Genomic DNA, 21,896 nt, shown 5'->3' on the forward strand with positions numbered 1-21,896 from the left:
CTTTGTTCAGATTGCTTTGATGGACTTATCCTGCCCCCCCTCCCCTTTTAAAAAAAATACATATTTTATTGATTTTTTTTACAGAGAGGAAGGGAGAAAGAGAGGGATAGAGAGTTAGAAACATCGATGAGAGAGAAACATCGATCAGCTGCCTCCTGCACACCTCCCACTGGGGATGTGCTGGCAAGCAAGGTACATGCCCTTGACCGGAACCGAACCTCGGACCTTTCAGTCCGCAAGCTGACACTCTATCCACCGAGCCAAACCAGCTACGGCCTGCCTCCCCCTTTTTTGCACCAGCTAGTCACTTTTTTTTATATAAAAGAACACAAGTTATAACTCTACACTTTCTAACTGTCCTTTATTGATAATCTATAGCAGATGGATCAGTAAGATTGTAGTATACTATATTCTCAGGATATCCCCAAATGCCTTGACTCCTGTACTATATTATGAGATTGTGTAGGTTCTCCTTTAAGTAATTTCATTTACAGAATTCAAGGTCAGATCATATAATATTAGGTACTTCATATTTTAAGTCTGTAGATGCTGTAGTCTTATTAGTTGGGACTATTATGTTAATTTATAGGCACTTTGCTAAAGTGTGATGACATAGGACACCTATACTAAATTCTCTTTATATATTTAATGAACAGAGCTCAGACCTTCAGGATGATTCTTTGAGTCTGAGAGTTATTTAGGGACAGGGATAATGAAATTTTTAATGGTTCTGCAGCAAAAGGGCCTATTGAAATTGCTGAGAAAGGACATTAGAATCTCTGGTTCTATCTGGAGCAGGGGTCCTCAAACTACGGCCCGCGGGCCACATGCAAATACAAATATTGTATTTGTTCCCGTTTTGTTTTTTTACTTCAAAATAAGATATGTGCAGTGTGCATAGGAATTTGTTCATAGTTTTTTTTTAAACTATAGTCCGGCCCTCCAACGGTCTGAGGGACAGTGAACTGGCCCCCTGATCAGAGGGTATGCTTAAAACAGTTTTTGTTTACTTAGACAGTCAAGCCTGACAGAATTTCTCATTCTATTTAACATAGTTTGGTTTACCCTCTTAATTCTTTCATCAAGTGTTTGTGGGCCCTTTGTGGCATTAAATACTTCGGGAATATAAAGACGCACGCCATTCTTGGTCTTTTAGGAAGGTAATATTCTACGGGAAGGAAACACTGATCCTTACTACAGAGAAATACGAACATAGATTTGAGAGCGCAGGAAGGCTTCCTTCACAGAATGAGGGGTTTGAGTTTGATCCAGAGGGGTGAATAGTTTCTTAGGCAAAGAGAAGAAAGGTCAATGGCCAACTGATTGATCAACTTTTACATAAAGCAAACTCAAGATCTTTACAGAACCTTGAATGACTGAACCTTTTGAAGGCAGTGTGTGATGGTAAGGACTTTTTATTTACATGGGGGCAATTACCTTCAGTATTTTTAGATTTCAGAATTTGTTTCTGTGAGCATTTTACTTGGAAAGTTAGTTGAATGTGGTTAAGAGCTCAGGCACTTAAGTTTGATTGTCTGGATTTGAGTTCTGGTTTTACCACGCATTAGCTGTGTGACTTCAGGCAAGTTACTCATAGTTTCAGTTTTCTGTCCTTTAAATCAGGATTATGTGTTGTAACAGCTGCCAAACATTATTTTTCCATGTTGGGAGAAATGATGACCTGTTGTGCTTTGGTATGAGGCACATTAATTATGTTAGCCAGTACAGAGCCTGCTTGTTTTCACATGGCTGATTCTTAACATTTTGCTTTCATCCTGACCCTGGATCTTATTACAAACTATAAAATTGGGCCTTGTAATTTCTGGTCAGTCTGATAGGTGAACATGGACCCCTTTTTTAGATCTTGTACTCTGTCTTTAAAAGACTTGAAGCTCAGCAGAGACTTGTTTTACAATCTTGGGAGAATTAAGTTTACTGGGATGTTGATGTAGAGATATTAGTGGCATGAGAGTATGTATTCTGTACTAGGCATTGGCAGTAAGTTTATTGGAGATGATGTTGGGGGTGTTAACTTTGTAGGTGGAAAAAATGTGTTCTAAGCACAAACCACATTTTAATGGATTAAGCTTTTGTGTCTGTTGTCATTGAAACCATTTATCTTGCATCTGTTCTTACACAAGCAAACAAAGGGTTCCCCATAAAGACGAATCCAAATCCGAGGCAATGTGATTAAATCAAAGCACAACTCTGGAGTCAGATTGCTTGAGTTTTACTCTACTGAATTTGTGATGTCTGAGCCAATTTAACCTTCACATTCATTAGTTTCCTTATATAAAATGGGGATAATATTAGTACCTGCTTCAAAAGTCTGTTGAGAAGATTAAATGCATTGGAACATGCAAAGCATTTGGAACAATGCCTGGCTTGAGGTGTTTTATTTGTGAATGAGTTTATTGAATGAGTGTGTGAATACTTCAGAGAGCAAAAACAGGAATCAAAGCTAAGTTAAATTCAAGGTGAAAAACATTTGATTCTCTTTTTGGCAGTCTGATACCAAATAGAGGCAAGCTGATTTAATGTAATGAATGTGTCACTAGGCTATTACCTTACAATAAAGAGAAGTGACTTGGAACCAAATAGGCCTTTCAGTAACTGGTGATTGTCAGTCAGCTACCCATTGGTGCCAAAGAAGTCCCAGAAATTGTATTTTATTGCCCAGATTTCATGTACCAAACTGTCTGTGCATCCATAAGTAGTGATTCGACCATGAGTCTCAATTCTCTGGTTCATAAGTTATTATCATACCTGCAGTCTTCTCCATCTCAGAAATGCTTGGATCACATTGATGAAATAATTGCAGCTAAGATAATTTCATGAAGTACTAGTTGTGTTGTGAAATTTATGTGAATAAAGTTGGTGTTAACTCTTTGCTGATGGAGGTTTTGAGAGTGTGATCAGTGTAGACTTTTGGATAAGTCAGAGCTTTCACATAGTTTTGGGGTGTTAAAAGGATAGGGATGGCACTAATGTTATAATAGCTTCATTATAGTCATAATTGGTACAAAGTACTGATTATAGAACTTTTAGGGGTAGTAGGAAGGCTCTTTCTCTTCTGACTCATGCTACTACTATCCCTTAATCTACTGTCTTCTGCAATGAAGAAATTTCTGAAGATGAGAGGCTGAGTATTTGAGGTTTTAAAAGTAAATAATTCTTATAACAGTAATAAAAGGGCAAATAAATAAATTTTAAAATTGGCAAAGCATATGAATATTTTCTAAAGAATATACACAAATGGCCTAAAGCACCTGAAAAGATGCTCACCATCATTAGCCATCAAGGAAATGCAAATCAAAATCACGAGATACCAGTTTTACACCCACTTGGATGCCTATTTTTATTTTATTTTATTTTTTTTAATATATTTTTAATTGATTTCAGAGATCAAGCCCGCAACCCCAGGCATGTGCCCTGACTGGGAATCAAACGGTGATCTTGTTCATAGATTGTCGCTCAACCACTGAGCTATACCAGCCAGGCAGAACTCAAGTTTCTTGCCTTGTAGAACATAGCTCTCTCTGTTCAGCCACGTTGGCCTGGTATTAGAGTGATGTGTGCAATAAGTTTGCCCTGCTGATGTTGGCATTCTTTTTCCTTTCATATTTCTTCTGAATTTTCTTTGATAGTTTTTGTTTAAAATCTTTTTTTCCTTTAGGAGTTATCTTTTTGTGTCTTAGTGGCAGTGGATAGTGGGACTCAAAGAGCTGTCATTGAGCATGATGTAGTTCTTTACTGGGGTCTTGGTGCAGGCCAGTTTGTTGTTGGATGCATGAATAATCCTTGTTTTGTGTGTACAGTAAACCCTTGATTTTGCAAACCTCCAGTTAACGGATTTCAGATTTAACAGACAAAATTTTCGGTCTGTATGTCATGTGAAAGTTAACACCATGTTAATTTTAACCAGAATTTCCTTATAATTAAATTAGCAGGTTACATTTCTGTTTTTAATTCACTGTTATTTTATTTAATCCTCACCCGAGGATATTTTCCCCATTGATTTCTAGAGTAGAAGGGGGAGGGAGGGAGAGGTGGGGGAGAGAGAGAGAGAGAGAGAGAGAGAGAGAGAGAGAGAGAGAGAGAGAGGAGGTGGTGGGAGAGATTGGTTGCCTCCCAAACTTGCCCCTAATGGGGCTAGGGCTGGGGAACCTGCAACTGAGGTACATGCCCTTGACCAGAAATTGAACCCAAGGCCCAACCAGCCAGGGCAAATGCAGTTATTTTAAACAAATTTTAGCAAATAGGCCATATGTTAAAAAAAAAAAAAAGAACACTGTAGTAATTTTGCTGACATAAATAAATATTACATATCTACAACTATAGTCTACATATTTAAATTTAAGAGTCACTGCTTAGCCCTAACTGGTTTGGCTCAGTGGATAGAGCGTCGGCCTGCAGACTATAGTGTCCCAAGTTCGATTCTGATCAAGGGCATGTACCTTGGTTTCGGGGACATCCCCAGTGGGGAGTGCGCAGGAGGCATCTGATCGATGTTTCTCTCTCATTGATGTTTCTCTCTATCCCTCTCCCTTCCTCTCTGTAAAAAATCAATAAAATATATATATAAAAAAAGAGTCACTGCTTGTAAATAATGTTCGGTGATTGATTAGCTGTGGTCTCACTGCATAGCACTCACAGTAATTGGTTGTTAGTTGGTTCTGTTGTTGCATGGCTTTACTTTGTGCAGCAGTTGTAAGAGCGCTAGCTGATGTTTCTATGTAAGCCCTGCCGTGTGCATTTATTTACTCGCTGTGACTGGTAAATGCATGCATTTACTAGACCTAGTCAGTGTAAATTTAAAATTACAGTAATGCTCATATAGAAAACTTCTGTGAAATTAAACTTTTCATACATGTATACTTTTATTTTTTAAAATATATTTTTATTGATTTCAGAGAGGAAAGGAGAGGGAGAGGTAGAAACATCAGTGATTAGAATCATTGATCATTGATCGTCTGCCTCCTGCACGCTCCCCACTGGGGATCGAGCCTGCAACCTGGACATGTGCCCTGACCTGGAATGAAACTGACCTCTTGGTTCATAGGTCGACACTCAACCACTGAGCCACGCCTGCCGGGCCATACATACTTTTAATTACACAAATGTCTCTACATAAGTAAAAACAGGTTAACTAATTTGTCAATATTTTAAACATACATATTAGGAAATCCTATGTTATTATGTAACTGATTTTCAGCTTTAACGGACACTCCATTTCCCGAATTAACCCCTTATATTTTACTGTACAACACTTGGAACCCCAAAGTTCCCCACATCCAGCCTCAAGGCACTGTACTTAGGCCTCCTTGCTTGAGGGGCCAATCTGTGTTAGCAAACAGGGTACCCCAGCTTATATTTTCATTTCTTGCCCTCAGTCTTGTGCCAATTGTCTTGAGATGCGGATGGCTCAGTGCTGGCTGGAATGAGCTTGAGCTTTTCTTTATCAAGTGATGAAAATGTTGTAAAAATTTTTTTTTAAATATATTTTATTGATTTTTTACAGAGAGGAAGGGAGAGGGATAGAGAGTTAGAAACATCAATGAGAGAGAAACATCGACCAGCTGCCTCCTGTACATCTCCTACTGGGGATGTGCCCGCAACCAACGTACATGCCCTTGACCGGAATCGAACCCGGGACCCTTCAGTCTGCAGGCCGATGCTCTATCCACTGAGCCAAACCGGTTTCGGCAAAATGTTGTAAAATTGATTGTGGTGATGGTTGCACAGTTCTGTGAATATATTAAAACCTGTTGAATTGTACACTTTAAATAGGTGAATTGTATGATATGTGAATTACAGATCAATAAAGCTGTTACTTAATAACAGTGGATAGCTTCTGCTTCTGTAGTTGTACCACACAGTCTTTTGTGCATTGTTTTGTGGCTTTCTAAATGAAGGGGATTATATAACTAATTGAATCTGGGATAGTAGAATATCATTGAAAGTTATAAATATATTTCCCCCCTCAACATTTAAAAAAATACTGAATGTACATTATTAAAATTTCAAAGCATAAAAATATGGAGAGGGAACCAAGATGGTGGCATAGGTAAATGCCTGTAATTGGTGCCTCCCACAACCACATCAAAATTACAACTAACATACAGAACAACTACCATTCAGAACCACTGGAAAGCTGGCTGAATGGAAGTAGTACAACTAGAGAAGTAAAGAAGAAAGCACACTGAGACTGGAAGGAGGTGCAGAGGCGCGGAACGGGCTCTTCCAGCACCCACATGTTACGCTTTCTTAATTGGGAGGGAGATTGCCTCTGCGGAGGCTGCCTGGAGGAGCGAGGGGTCCCAGCCCCTCACCAGAACCCCCCAGCCCAGGGTTCCAGAACTGGGGAAAGAAGTCACTACGGGCAGTAAGAACTCTGGACTGTAAAAACCAGTGCAGATTGGGGCTGAGCTGCTCCTCTTAAAAGGCTGGCACCACGGAACTAAATCTACAAGCTCCTGTTTCCTCTGAGCTGCAGTGCCAGGCAAGGCTCTGGGGGACCCAGACACATACGGGGAGAAACTGGACCGCCTGGCATTGGGGCAGGAACTTGGGGGTAGCTTTCTCCCAGATGAAGGTGCTTGCAGTGGTCATTGTTGCCATGCTGGGACCTCGTGGGTGCAGGGCTGACTGGCAGCCATTTAAAAAATTTTTTACAAATATATTTTTATTAATTTCAGAGAGGAAGAAAGAGGGAGAGATAGAAACATCAATGATATGAGAGAATCATTAATTGGCTGCCTCCTGCATGCCCCCCGCTGGGGATCAAGCCCGCAACCCAGGCATGTGCCCTTGACCAGAATTGAACCTGGGACCCTGCAGTCCGCAGGCCAACGCTCTATCCACTGAGCCAAACCGGTTAGGGCAACTGAGGTATAATTTCTATGTAACATATACCACTTACTGAAATATACAGTTTAGTAAGTTTTGATAAATGTGTTAAGTTGTGTAATCACCACAGAACATTTTTTAAAAAAATATATTTTATTGATTTTTTACAGAGAGGAAGGGAGTGGGATAGTTAGAAACATCGATCAGCTGCCTCTCGCACACTCCCTACTGGGGATGTGCCCGCAACCAGGGTACATGCCCTTGACCAGAATCGAACCCAGGACCCTTGAGTCCGCAGGCCGACGCTCTATCCACTGAGCCAAACCGGTCAGGGCACCACAGAACATTTAATTCTACTCTCCTCCCCGCCAAATTTTCTCTCTTACTCCTTTGCACACAAGCCCCACACTTCACTCCCATACCCCAGTAAGTACTTAATTTGCTTTCTGTCTATAGTTGTGTATTTTCTGTAACTTGATTTAAGTTGAATCATACTGGCTTTTTTAAAAAAAAGTTAGTATGATGTTTTTGAAATTCATACATGTTGCTTTGAGTATCAGTAATTTATTCCTTTTTTATTTTGTTTTTATTTTTTTTGTTAATCCTCACCCGAGGATATTTTTTCCATTGATTTTAGAGAGAGTGGAAGGGAGGGGGAGAGACAGAGAAGCATGGATGTGAGAGAGACACATCAATTGGTTGCCTCCTGCATGTGCCCTGACCCGGACCAGGAATCGAGCCTGCCAGCCCTTCAGTCCCGACGGCTAACGCTCTAACTAGTCAGTCTAACCACTGAGCAAACTGGCTAGGGCAGTAATTTATTCTTTAAAAAATGTTTTTATTGATCTTTTTAGAGAGAGGAAGTGGAGGGGGAAGGGGAGAGAGAGAGAGAGAGAGACAGGACCATGCTCAACCAACTGAGCTACACAGGCCAGAGCTATTGTTTTTTATTCTTGTGTAGTCCATTATATAGATGGGTATTTGGGTTGTTTTAATCTTTTGGCTATTATGAATAAAGATAGTGTGAACATTTGTGTAAAAGTCTTTGTGAAGATAAATTTTTATTTTTGTTGGGTAATACCTAGGAATGGAATTGCTGAGTTCTTAACGATGGTTAACTGTAAATGAAAACTACCGAACTGTTTTCAAAGACCTTACCATCTTCATATTCCTAATTACTAATATTCCTGAAAGGATAATTTTTTGAAACATATTTTCCTGGGATTATACCTAATTTAACATAGCATTAAGCATCAATACTTAAGGTATGCTTATGCTTAGAGTGTTAATATATGCTAGAGGCACTTGTTAAAATGTAGATCCTTGGGTCTCATCACCAACATTCTGAATCAGTAAAGTTGGAGAGCCACATGGTAATATGACATTTAGTGTTTTGTTTTTTGAAAACTAGTTTTCATTAATATATTAGTGTTTATTGAGCTGTTTCTGGTTCTTCCTTTGCATTCACCATGCATTCATTAATTGTATTACCTATTTTTTCCTATAGTACTTGGGATCTCCCAAGGCTTATCTGGGCCCCTTTCTTTGCTTGCCACCTAGTGGTGATAAATAGGAACCAACTAAAGTTTTGCCCATGAATGAATTCATGAGGTGGACAATGCCCTTAAAGAAGGAAGGATGGGAACATTCAATGATGGTTGCTTTATTAATGAGTTCCCCTTCCTCCCATGACTGTTATTTGGGAAATTTTGTATTTAGAAATAATTTATTTGTAAGAAGATACATTTTAGAGCCTGTACATTTTTAACTTTTATCTTAAACTGCTAGCTCAGTTTTACTGGTAAATGAATAGGTATGTGTTTCTAGTTACCTTATTTAATATGAGAGATTCCTCCAAACCATACTATACTAGGTACTGTTTGACATTGTTCTGATTCCATACAACAGATTCTCTTGCTCTAGGCTCTTAGTTTATTTTACATGCTTTTAGTTTTTTACTCATATTTTGATGATTGCAAAGTTTTTTTTTGGTTAATTTTTATATTTTGTTTTACATTAGTTTGATAGAAAAAAGACCACTGTGAAGGGATGTATTAACAAAACTTCGTAAGGTCTGATTTTCACTTTTCTGTTATAGAAATGGTGGAATCAATGAAGAAAGTAGCAGGGATGGATGTGGAGTTGACAGTTGAAGAAAGAAACCTCCTATCTGTTGCATATAAAAATGTGATTGGAGCTAGAAGAGCTTCCTGGAGAATAATCAGCAGCATTGAACAGAAAGAAGAAAACAAGGGAGGAGAAGACAAACTAAAAATGATTCGGGAATATCGGCAAATGGTGAGATTGTTATATACAAGATATCTTTAAAGAAAGGTGTGCTAGGTATTGGATATTTTATGAGACTGACACGCTGCCACTGCACCAACAGGACCACTTGTGTTGGGTATTTTAGATCACAGCCTAGTACATTTGTTGTACACATACATAATGTACATTTTATATTTTAGTGGATTTGCATCTTTTGCTTACCTGGATTAGGATTTATATGCCATACAATATTTTAGGGCAAAAGTGAAGAACTTTTTTCTTTGAAAGCTGCAGAGGGCCGAAACCGGTTTGGCTCAGTGGATAGAGCGTCGGCCTGCGGACTGAAAGGTCCCAGGTTCGATTCCGGTCAAGGGCATGTACCTTGGTTGCGGGGGCTGATCGATGTTTCTCTCTCTCATCGATGTTTCTAACGCTCTATCTCTCTCCCTTCCTCTCTGTAAAAAATCAATAATAAAAAAAAAGAGCTGCAGAGGATGGTGTTCAATTTTGAGAACCACACAAGAAGATAATTAATTTAATAATTTTTATTGTTGTAACTGCAAGATACTTTATTTATAGAATCACTTGAAATTAGCACCACACAATTTGCTAGGTACTATGGGTGCAAAGATGAGACTATCCTTATGGATCCTCAGTCTAGTTATTTTTTTATTTTTTTAAAACATATTTTATTGATTTTTTACAGAGAGGAAGGGAGAGGGGTAGAGAGTTAGAAACATCGATGAGAGAGAAACATTGATCAGCTGCCTTCTGCACACCCCCTACTGGGGATGTGCCCGCAACCAAGGTACATGCCCTTGATGGGAATTGAACGTGGGACCCTTCAGCCCGCAGGCCGACACTCTATCCACTGAGCTAAACCGGTTAGGGCTAGTTATTTTTTTTTAATAGAAAAATATCAGAGGGCATTAGACATTATTCTGTGAGGTACTGTTTCATCTTATATATGTGTATATACATTTATGTAATACTAGAGGCCTGGTGCACGAATTAGTTCATGGGTGGGGTTACTCAGCCTGGCCGGCGATCATCGGGGTTGATCGGGGCTGTGGGAGGTTAGCTGTGGGAGCACACTGACCATCAGGGGGCAGCTCCTGTGTTGAGCGTCTACCCCCCGGTGGTCAGTGCGCATCATAGTGACTGGTTGTTCAGTTGTTCAGTAACTCTGGCTTTTATATATATATATAGATTATTTTTTTTACTGTGGGTTTTGGTCAAAAAAGTTTGATAGCTTTTGATGTAGTGGTTCTCATCCAGGGGGTGATTTTGCTCCTCAGAGGATATTTCACAATGTCTAGAGACATTTTTGGTGTCGCAATTTGGGGGTGCTACTAGCATATATCGGTAGAGACAGGAATACTGCTAATCGTAAGTGCTGTAGTTAGGACCATCATCTTCAACAACATATCTAGCCCAAGATGTCAATAGTGCTGCTGTTAAGAAACTGATCCTAGTGGGCCCAACTTGTGTGGCTCAGTGGTTGAGTGTCGACCTATGGACCAGGAGGTTTGATTTCCCTCCTGGGAATTAGTAGGGAGGCTCCATCCCTAGGAGGGAGACAGCCCATCAGTGATTCTCTTTCATTATTGATGTTTCTATCTCTCTCTCCCTTCCTCTGACATCAATAAGAGATATATTTTAAAAAAAGGAAAGAAATTGATCCTACTGGAAGAGATAGGCATATAACACAGAGTACAGTGAGAGAAATTACAGAAGCAGACACAAAGTAGTATGGGGAGTGAGTTAAGGGGAGGAAAGGGGAATCCACATTTATAGACTTTCCAGCTCTCCTGTGTACTGTTCTGAGTGGGGAGATATATAATTGTGTAAGATATTGTAGTTATTTAATCTTTAAATGATCCCCTATAAAGAGTAGGTATTTCAATTTATAGATGGAAAAACTGAGGTTCTGAGTATAGTACCTCATTAGAGAATTTAATAAAAATGTGCAGCACTTAGTAAGTAGTAATCAGTGTTACTCTTCTGTACCTGAACTATGAGTTCATTTTTTTAAAAGCTCTTGCCTATGTGACTCAGTAGGTTGGAGGTCACCAAGTACATCAAAAGGTAGTGGGTTTGATTCCCTGTCAGGGCACATTTCTAGGTTGCGGATTCGTTTCCCGGTCCACATGCATGCAGGAGGCGACTAATTGATGTTTATCTCTCTCTCTCTTCCTCTCTCTTCCTCTTCCTCTCTCCTTGCCTCGCTCACTTGCTCACTCCCTCTAAAAAAAAATCAATAAAATAAATTTAAAAAAAGCACTTGACTAATAAATAGCACATAGAAAGAAATAAGATAATTTCTATAACCTGGAGATAACTTTTCTCTGCTTTTTGGTTTAATATGGCTCTCTTCTTCAAAACCAGATATGTGATAATTTATAATTTCTTAGACTGAAACAATTTTTTGACTTTTTCCCCCAGGTTGAGACTGAACTAAAGTTAATCTGTTGTGACATTCTGGATGTACTGGACAAACACCTCATTCCAGCAGCTAACACTGGCGAGTCCAAGGTTTTCTATTATAAAATGTAGGTTCTATACTAGAAGGGAAAATGTCAGATTAAATGTTGGCCCTCTTAGAATCATCACTTTTTCTATATAGGCTTTCAATTTTTACATGAGAGTAGTTCTTTAATGTTGGAAGTATAGTTACATGGGAGGAGTGATTCTCAAAACTTAAATTAATTTTTGAATTCTCATTTGCAAATTCACTGCTAATGAAATATTAATATTACAGCATTTAAGATGGTCAGACTATTACTGTAAAAATGTACTAGGTTTTGCTTTACCTATTTACATTTGTTTGCCTGTGTGTGGTTTTCCCACTAGTTTCAGCAAAGCATTATGTAGCTCAATCTTAACATTTTTATATGAAAATTTTATTTCATAATTAACAAACTGTTGTGCCATTCTTTGGAATAATTTTTGTTATTTAATCTAGCCTATTAAGTGATAAATTTGTTTTTGGTTTTTTTTTGAGGTTGTTAGTTAATTTCTCTAGGGTTTTGCTTATATTTGACAGGAAATCTCTAAGGAGGAAAATTAAATAGATGTGTTAGTTATTCCTGAAAGAGACTATTAAAAAATTACTGAAGTATACCAGTTAATTGTTTAATATATTCTTTACGTAGAAATTTTAACAGTTATTTTTCATTTAAAAAGCATTTTTCTAATTCTGGTTTTTGTTTTGTTTTGTTTTAGGAAAGGGGACTACCACAGGTATCTGGCTGAATTTGCCACAGGAAATGACAGGAAGGAGGCTGCAGAGAACAGCCTAGTGGCTTACAAAGCTGCTAGTGATATTGCAATGACAGAACTTCCACCAACACATCCTATTCGCTTAGGTCTTGCTCTCAATTTCTCCGTATTCTACTATGAAATTCTTAATTCTCCTGACCGTGCCTGCAGGTAAGTTATGGAGGAGAACAAAAACTCTCACTATGAAAGGCAAGAAGGTTACAAAAGAGAAGAGCTATTTGGTTTTCTGTCTTGTACCCTGTGGACAGCCTTTGTAAGGTTGGCCATGTAATAAAGCATTCTTTGGGCTCTTAGTGAAAATGCTTTGTGTGCTTTGTATACTATAAAGCCACAGGTATCTCAATTCAAGGTAAACCTACCTCATTTCACTAGGAGAGCAGTTAAAATAATTAGGTTGATGGGGAAAATTTTTGTTGGTAGATTAAAAAGAATCTCTAACTTGTTAGAGAGTGGGAAAAAGGAAGGAGAAGAGTTATAATAATATATTTATTTTTATAAGCTTTCAGTCTTTGTTAGGTATATTTTTAATATAGGCATGCTTATGCTCTCTATACTATTCTATTTTCTATTTTTTATTGATTTCAGAGAGGGAGGGCGGGGAGAGAAACATCAATGATGAAAGAGAATCATTGATTGGCTGCCTCCTGTATGCCCCCCACTGGGGACTGAGCCGGCAACCTGGGCATGTGCCCTGATCCGGAATCGAACCTGGGACCCTTCAGTCTGCACTGGGACCCTTCACTCTATCCACTGAGCAAAACCAGCTATGGCTCCTTTTCCTCTTTTCTGTTTCCCCATTTGTGTCTAACATCACTTGTTGTACATAGTACACAGTGCTTAATAAATGTGGATTTTGTTTATTTTAAACTAACAGTAAATGAGTGTTATGATTACATTTCCATAGGTTCTATATTGCCCTTTTTTGTTTGTTTTGGGAAACAAACATTAACTTCCATTAACATTAAGTTCTATTGAATTAACTGTGATACTGTCCAAAAATTTATTTTTGCATTAAAACTTTGTTAAATAAGTGATCTGTTGACTGGGACTTGGAAATACCTTTATTATGCATATATTTTGGTGGTGCTTTAGTTTGGAATTTGGTCTACATAGTCTTATTTACTGATAGGCTTGCTGAAAGCATAGTAAGAAGTGATGTTCCGAAAGTTCTATTTAGTCCAAAAGTTGCCAGATTACAAAATTAAGTAGAAAGTTAATTTTCATCAGTTACATGTGCTTTTCCTTTATTTCATTGCCTAAACCCAAGTACTCAGTGTCACTATTACATATTGTGGGATAATTGAAGAAAAGAGTGATATCTAACATTTCTAATTCTGTTTTTAAACTTTATTTTTGTAATACATTTATGTAAATACTTGCAGATTGGCAAAAGCAGCTTTTGATGATGCAATTGCAGAACTGGATACGCTGAGTGAAGAAAGCTATAAGGACTCTACACTTATCATGCAGTTGTTACGTGATAATCTGACACTATGGACTTCAGACATGCAGGGTGATGGTAAGGAAGCTGAAGTTAAATGTGTGTCTCTGTTGTTGGATCTTTTACTTTTAGAAATTCCTTGGTATTTCTTTCTTTTTTTAAATATATTTTTATTGATTTCAGAGAGGAAGGGAGAGGGATAGAGAGATAGAAACATCAATGATGAGAGAGAATCATTTATCAGCTGCCTCCTGCATGCCCCCTACTGGGGACCAAGCCCTCAACCTGGGCATGTGCTCTGGCTGGAATCGAACCTGGGACCTTTCATTCTGCAGGCTGACACAGCCAAACTGGCAAGGGCTCCTTGGTATTTCTTTTTTTAAAAAATATATTTTTATTGATTTTTAGAGAGGAAGGGAGAGGGATAGAGAGACAGAAACATCAATGATGAGAGAGAATCACCGATTGGCTGCCTCCTGCACACCGGGGACTGAGCCCACAACCCAGGCATGTGCCCCTGGCCAGAATTGAACCTGGGATCCCTTAGTCCCCAGGTCGACGCTCTATCCACTGAGCAAAACTGGCCAGGGCTCCTTGGTATTTCTTTACATCAAGTTACAATTTCCTCTAAACTATCCTTCAAACTATCCAAGTTTAATTACTACATTTTTATAAAAAGGTATCAAAGTACATTCTTCCATTGTGGGCTGTAAGGTGATAAAGGGGATCTTTTATTAATATTTAAAAATTTTACCTCTAATTAATGTTTGTTAAACTTAGTTTACCTCTTCCTCACAATGTGTTTTGAAAGATGGAGGGAGAGGAAGAATATTTTATCTTACTCAGATTCAAATTTAGGGGTCTGGAGTTCATTGTATTTTTGAGTGTCATAATCACTGCTTTGAGTTGTGTCCTCAGATTAAACTAGATGTTTCAGTAGATATTTATGAAGCATCCTCTGGAAATCTTTTATCCAAAAAAGGATTTCCCCCCTCTGGATTGTGTACAGCAAATGGAATGTCCTGCCCTTAGGTCCTATTTAATAAGAGGTCTGGTGTTTGTTTTTTTTAGAGTTTTTAGTAGTAAACAATTACTAGGGTAATCTATAGAACTTAATCTTATGGTGAGGTGGAGGATTTACTGTTTATTCTAAATGAGGTAAAAGCCCAGATTTGTCACTTTTTTTATTTTAAAGGAGATTTTATTCTGCCTATTTCCAAAGAATCATTTTCATACACAAATAGGGGAGGACAAACTAGTGTGATTGACCATAGATTGTTTTACAGTTGTTGGTGGTGATGCAGAGAGTGGAAACAAAAGGTTTGCTGTCAGTTTTAGCTGCAGATTCTTTAAGGCAGCAGTTCTCAACCTGTGGGTCACGACCCCTTTGGGGGTCCAACGACCCTTTCACAGGTCGCCTAAGACCATCGGAAAACACATATTGAATATGTAATTACATATTGTTTTTGTGATTAATCATTATGCTTTATGTTCAATTTGTAACAATGAAAATGTATCCTGCATATCAGATATTTACATTACGATTCATAACAGTAGTACAATTACAGTTATGAAGTAGCAACGAAAATAATTTTATGGTTGGGTGTCACCATAACATGAGGAACTGTATTAAAGGGTCGCGGCATTAGGAGGGTTGAGAACCACTGCTTTAAGGGTATGTTCCCCAAATTGAAGTACATGTTTCATTGCTTGAGGCTAGCTGTAGTCTCCTGGATCAACATACTGTACTGTCTTTAAAAATATTCTACTTTTTAAAGGTGTATCTGAAAATGGGTATCAAGGCATATAAATTGTCACTTTCCTTACTAGAAAGTCAGGTTTTAGACAGGTTATGGTGCTAAAGTGAGACTTGGGTGATTCAGCGTCTAGAGCTTACTATATAAAGTATTTAGATATGTGACAAGGATTGGCTTGAAATATGTAGCACATGTGACCTGACCTACTTGCACACTTTTCCAACAAAGCCAGATGTAGCTGTTGGTTACTTTTCAACATAGCACTTCAGGCAACCACTACCATGAATCTGGGATTCAAGACCAATTTACCATCTTTGAACTTATGACTTGGTTAAGCCATATTGGCCTAATCAATAAACTATACACCTCTGAACCAGGGAACATTTATTTGAGGCTAAAAATAACGAAGATGACCTGGGTTGAAATGCTATTTTTTTTTTGTTTTTTTAGACATTTGATGCCAACTCTTACAATTGTTAAATTACAATGTTAGATAGAAATAAAGCTTATATTTTGTAGTGCTACCCTTGTTTATTATCACTGATAACCAAGAATTGATTGATAGTAGACTATATGTCACTCTGTTTTTATACAGAACCAAAGATACTGTTTCTTTGTTATCGGGTGTCATCTTATGAAATGAATCATTTAAAAAATAGGAGATACACACACACACACACACACACACACACACACACACACACACAGTGGTGGTGGTGGTGGAGGAAGGGATAGAGAGATAGAAATATCAGTGAGAGGAACATCATTGATTGGCTGCTTCCTGCACACCCCCTACTGGGGATTGAGCCCCCAACCTGGGCATGTGTGACTCTTGGTTCCTAGGTCGATGCTCAACCTCTGAGCCACACCAGCCAGGCTAAAATAGGATATTTTCTTTAAACTACTTTTTTTTCATAGTTGGGAAGGTTTTTATTAGCATAAGGTTAATTTTTTAAAAAATATTGTTATTGATTTTAGAGAGGAAGGGAGAGGGAGAGATAGAAACATTAATGATGAAAGAGAATCATTGATCAGCTGCCTCCTGCACACCCCCTACTGGGGATCGAGCCCACAACCCTGGCATGTGCCCTTGGTTGGAGTCGAACCTGGGACCCTTCAGTCCACGGGCCGATGCTCTATCCACTGAGCAAAACCAGCTAGGGCGGCATAAGATTAATCTTCAAAGTTTTTTTTTTTTAAATCTAGTGAAATCTAGTTGCTTCAGATCCTTTTTACTTTGTAAATTGGCTTGTTAAATTTGTTTGAAACACCAATTTTCACTTTATTATAAAATACTAGGAATTATGAAACATGCAAGTTAAAACAATAGAAAATTCAAGTAGTATCTTGACCTTTTATTAAAATTAACAAACTATCTGAATTTACAAATTGTTGTGGGTACTAGGAAATTGCTAGTTTTGCTAAAAGGTATAGCATTACATACGAATTATTAAATTTGTTTTGTGACTTAGAATCAATGCTGAAGATAGGAGAATTGTGGTCATAGAATTGGTAGTTTTCCAGGATGTTACTTGAATTTAGAGTAAGGATTATATAGATGGTTTTCTCCTTTTTTACTTTACTAACTAGGAAAAATTGTGCCAAACATTTGAATTGAGGATTTCTAAAGGAAAAATATGTGGTTCACAAACTTTTATTTTTATACACTTTTATGTTTTATGATTGCAGAATATGTTATGTCTGATTGTGTTGGGACATAATTCTTTAAAGGGATCACAACTTTTTCTCATGAGGCCATTTCAGTCCTTTTTTTCTTAATCTGTGATCAGAGAGGACTGTTTCATATGCAAATCCACAGAAAGGAAATGTGTGTTTTCTCTGCCCCCCATTCCTCCTCTAAAATCTAGAAACAGTGGGCAAAGAAATACATCCAAGGAAAACTTTTCTTCTGCATACCTTTTAAAAGGATATTATTTCATCCTCTTTAAAGGTAAAAGAAAAGGAACAGTATTTCTTAGAGTGAAGTTTATATAAAGTAAAAAGACCAAAATCTGACTCTCCCTAAAAATCATTGTTTTTCCTTTGTCCTGCTCTCTTGGTTTATTTTTCTTGTAATGTTGCTTTCATGTGATTGTTCTCCCTCCCTTTCTCCTTGCACTATAGATTCCTAAAGGAAAATCCAACTCTTCCTTTCCTAAAAACTACTTTGTAAGTCATTATCATGGCACAGTGAATTCTGCTTTTAAGTTTTGGTTCTTCACTAATCATGCTTGCATATCATCATCCTGTCGCTTACAAAACTGCCTGTTGTACATTCCAGGATGCAAAAAATTCTAAGATATTTATGATCTGCTACTCTCTATCACCTTTGGTTGGGTGTGATTTATGTGACAATATTTTTATGCCAAAGTTACTTGGAACTTTTGGCAAATCTAATGTTTGCTTGAGTGAATTAGAGTGTGCTCTGTTGTCGTATGTTAACCATATTTTGGCGCAGCATATTGCTGTTTAAAATGTGAGTGAATGTTCCTATCATTTCCTAAGTTTGAATACATTATTCTTGGGGGGGAAGAATAGCTGGGTGGTCCATCATTTCTTTCCTCAGTAAATGGATATTTTTGTGTTTTGCATGTCTTTTTCTGTACATAAGTAAAAAATCTTTATGTCCCTCAAGTACTTTTTAGTCACATATCTATGTTAAAGATTTTTATCACAAAGGAAAATTGAAATGACAAACTAAACTTTACTTAAACGTTATTGCTCGTTTATCATATCAATGTCTTTAAGACTTTTAAAAAATTCTAAGGGTAAATGCTTTATGTCTGTAGGCAATCAGTGTTAGTGTTATTGTCCATCCTAATTAATTTAACAAGCAGTATGAATGGATGGTCTGAACTGTCATATTATGATTGTTGAATCAATTCATTGATTTTTAAAATTTTGATTCAAATTAGTAATATGTAAGAATTATAAATGGTTTGTTAACCCCTAGAGTGCCGGGGAGCGCTCCTGCGCTCCTCCTGTCTTCGCCAAAAGTGCCGGGAGCGCTATCACGCTCCTCCTGCAGTGTCACTATTAGATGCTAGTAGTTCACTCTTTATTGACAGATGGCACCTAAGTGCAGAAAACAAATGTAGTAAAGGTTTCCTTAAGTTTTTGAATATGTAACTTCATTTACTTGCGATTCATAGTTTTTTTCCTAAACTGCTGTAAAATCAGCAGAAATGCCTTGGCAATTTTAGCATAGTTCCTAGGATATTGGTTGGCACTCAAAGGGTTAAAGCACAAAATGTAACTTTTACCTGTTTTATTTTTTAGCTAAAGTGTGCATGCTTCTTTATTATGGCTGACCTGTTTAATGCTTGTTAATAGATGAATAGGCTGGCTTTCTATTGCATGTCCTAGTGCAGTTGAAACTCTTTAGGCTAATTGTCATGTTCAAGGGGAAAAGAAAAATGGCATGAGAGAACTGGTCCAAATGCCCTTCTTTAATAACCTCAGTGGTCTGGTTTGAGTGCTATTTCACTCTGAAGTGAGAAATCTGGTTATGGTTTGGTATATGATTGGCCAAGATACAAAATATAAAATATTTACAAAAGCAGAATCCTCTCTCTAAAACTGTAGAAGGCCTTTGGAACATTTTACTGCTCGGTTTTCTTTATTGAAGCATTTCTGATATGAAGCTTGTGGGTAAATTAGATTTTGCAAAAAATTGTAAAATATATTCCTGATTCTTGATGAAGTGAGGTTATTGAGAAAAGGATATTTTGACACGATATACATGAAAGCTTGAAAATCATTTTAATAATGTGGTTACCATGGCTGTCTACAAGAGCTTATTGAGGGTAAAAACATTGATTTTTACTGTGTGTCAGTTATTTTTTTGATTCTAACTATTGACCATTTAAGATTTTGATCCAGCAGCACCTTTTGGCTTAGGCATCTCAGGTATCAAGGATGGTAGAAGTTCTTTGCTTGTCTGTGTGTTTAATACCAATTGTAGCAAATGTAAAGGGGTCTTTTTGTTTGGAATGATACCTTTGTTTGTGACCATGACAGCTTAGTCAGTATGAAATAAGTAACTGTTATTCTTCTTTGCAGGTGAAGAGCAGAATAAAGAAGCGCTGCAGGATGTGGAAGATGAAAATCAGTGAGACATAAAAGCCAACAAGAGAAACCATCTCTGACCACCCCCACTCCTTCCCATCCCACTCCCTCTTGGAAATTCCCCCATTGTCACTGAGAACCACCAAATCTGACTTTTACATTTGGTCTCAGAATTTAGGTTCCTGCCCTGTTGGTTTTTTTTAAAAAACAGTTTTCAAAAGTTCTTAAAGGCAAGAGTGAATTTCTGTGGATTTTACTGGTCCCAGCTTTTAGGTTCTTTAAGACACTAACAGGACTGCATAGAGGCTTTTTCAGCATTACTGTATTGTCTCCTGCCGGATGTGGCAAGGTCACCATTAGAAATGGAAATTACATTTGAAAGCCATTAGACTTCTAGGTGAAGCAAGCATCTAAGAGAGAGGTTAATCACACTATAGTGGCATATGTGGTATCATTTTTCCTTTTTCTAATTGTTTAAATTGAATTTTATACCAATGTTTAAGATTAATTGGGTGTTAGCTTGAGGTGGTTAAAGGTTGTTTGGGGAGTTTATTGTAATGGTTTTGCTGTAAAAAGTATTCAAACTCTGCTGAAAAGCATGGTGCTGGTAACAGTTCAATAATCCGTGGCTGCTCATTCTTGCCTACTTTTACTCTCCCTCTGAAGCAGGTTAGCGTTGAAGGTGGTATGGAAAAGCCTGCATGCGTGTTCAATTCTTTGTTTCTTCTCCTTCCCTCTCCCTGCCCCCCCCCTCCCCTCCTTCGCTCGCTCAACCTCTTTTGTTCAGTATGTGTAACTTGAAGCTAATTTGTACTACTGGATATCTGACTGGAGCCACAGATACAGAATCTGTATTGTTCTTACTGAAACACAGCATGGAATTAACATTAAACTTAAATAAAACAAACCTAAATTAAAAATGCCAAATATTATTGCGCCTCCATCTTTTATCTTTTTAAAATAAAATCTCTAGCCTAAACACAGTGATATTATTTGCCTGAATGTGAAAAGGTCTCTTTTTCTTTCATAAATCACTTGTCTGTTTCTCAAAAATGATGTATATTTTTGGAAAAAAATGACTTGTAACCTGGCTGTAAAGAACATTAAGTAGTCCAAATCAATTCATTACCTATCCTGTCTTTAAGGATGTGGCAATCTTGGTATTGAGAGAAAACCTGCCACCCAAGGAAACGAATGAGGTAGTTAAAAGAGTGATTATTGGTGCAGGTCTTTAGAAAGATCCCTGTCACAGATGGGAAGACTGCAGAAAGGGGACACTGTCCTATAGCTGGTTAGGAAAGGTGGAGTTTTTCAGCTCTAGGTTTAGTCACCTTTGAGGGTCAATTGATTTCTAGAGAAACTCGAGCTACCATTATTGTACTTGAAGGCAGTTAATTTGTGTTTTAAATATTCTTAGTGATTTGATTTGTAAAAAGTTCTATTTATTGATTTAAAATTTTTTTTATTGATTTCAGAGTGGAAGGGAGAGAGAGAGAAACATCAGTGATGAGTCATTGATCGGCTGTCTCCTGCACCCCCTCTACTGGGGATTGAGCCTGCAACCCGGGTATGTGCCCTTGACCGGAATGAAACCCGGGACCCTTCAGTCTGCAGGCCATCGCTCTGTCCACTGAGCCAAACCAGCTAGGGGTATTTATTGGTTTTAGAGAGAAACATCAATTGACTGCTTCCTGCATGTGCCCCAACTGTGGATCGAACATGCAACCTGGGTATGTGCCTTGACAGGGAATTGAACCCACCACCATTTTTTGTTTTTGTTTTTTTTGATGTACAGGTGATGTTCCAACCAACAGCCACACCAACCAGGGCTGATTTGAAAAAAGTTTCAGACTCAAAATGTTTTCTAAAATGTTAGTGCCAGTAATTGGGTTGATACCTATGCTTGGGTTCTGGGATGGCTGGCCAGAAAAGCAAATCTCCAATGTTATATTTTGCTTTTAAGAAGATGAGAATGAACTTAGGTCATTCTAAGGGGAAGTTATGGAGTAAATCATAACTTCTAACTTGGCTCCTGCCCCAGACAAGTGCCACGTAATAGTTTATAAATCAGCTGCTATGCTCTTGATCCTAGGACAATAGAGAAGAGAGAACATGCTGAAAAACTGGCATAAAGATCTTTGTTTTGAAGATTGTTACAAGTTATAGTTCACAGGGATTCCTGGTAAAATTCTAAGATGGACGATTAAAGGAATTGTGATTTTTTAGAGGTG

The 21,896-nt window shown here is 37.9% G+C and overlaps 1 protein-coding gene across 1 annotated transcript in view; it reads left to right on the plus strand.

Moving 5' to 3' along the window:
* The window catches only part of YWHAE (tyrosine 3-monooxygenase/tryptophan 5-monooxygenase activation protein epsilon), a 39,302-nt gene extending 18,705 nt beyond the window's left edge, over window positions 1–20,597 (plus strand). The window contains exons 2-6 of the mRNA XM_006099191.3: window positions 8,948–9,147; window positions 11,563–11,669; window positions 12,343–12,549; window positions 13,782–13,918; window positions 19,660–20,597. Coding sequence (XP_006099253.1) covers window positions 8,948–9,147; window positions 11,563–11,669; window positions 12,343–12,549; window positions 13,782–13,918; window positions 19,660–19,712 — 704 coding nt within the window. The 3' untranslated portion in view covers window positions 19,713–20,597. The remainder of the gene's footprint in view (window positions 1–8,947; window positions 9,148–11,562; window positions 11,670–12,342; window positions 12,550–13,781; window positions 13,919–19,659) is intronic.
* Window positions 20,598–21,896: the final 1,299 nt, after the last annotated feature.

This window comes from Myotis lucifugus, unplaced genomic scaffold, assembly GCF_000147115.1.
Source record: "Myotis lucifugus unplaced genomic scaffold, Myoluc2.0 scaffold_262, whole genome shotgun sequence".
In the NCBI taxonomy this organism is placed as follows: domain Eukaryota; kingdom Metazoa; phylum Chordata; class Mammalia; order Chiroptera; family Vespertilionidae; genus Myotis; species Myotis lucifugus.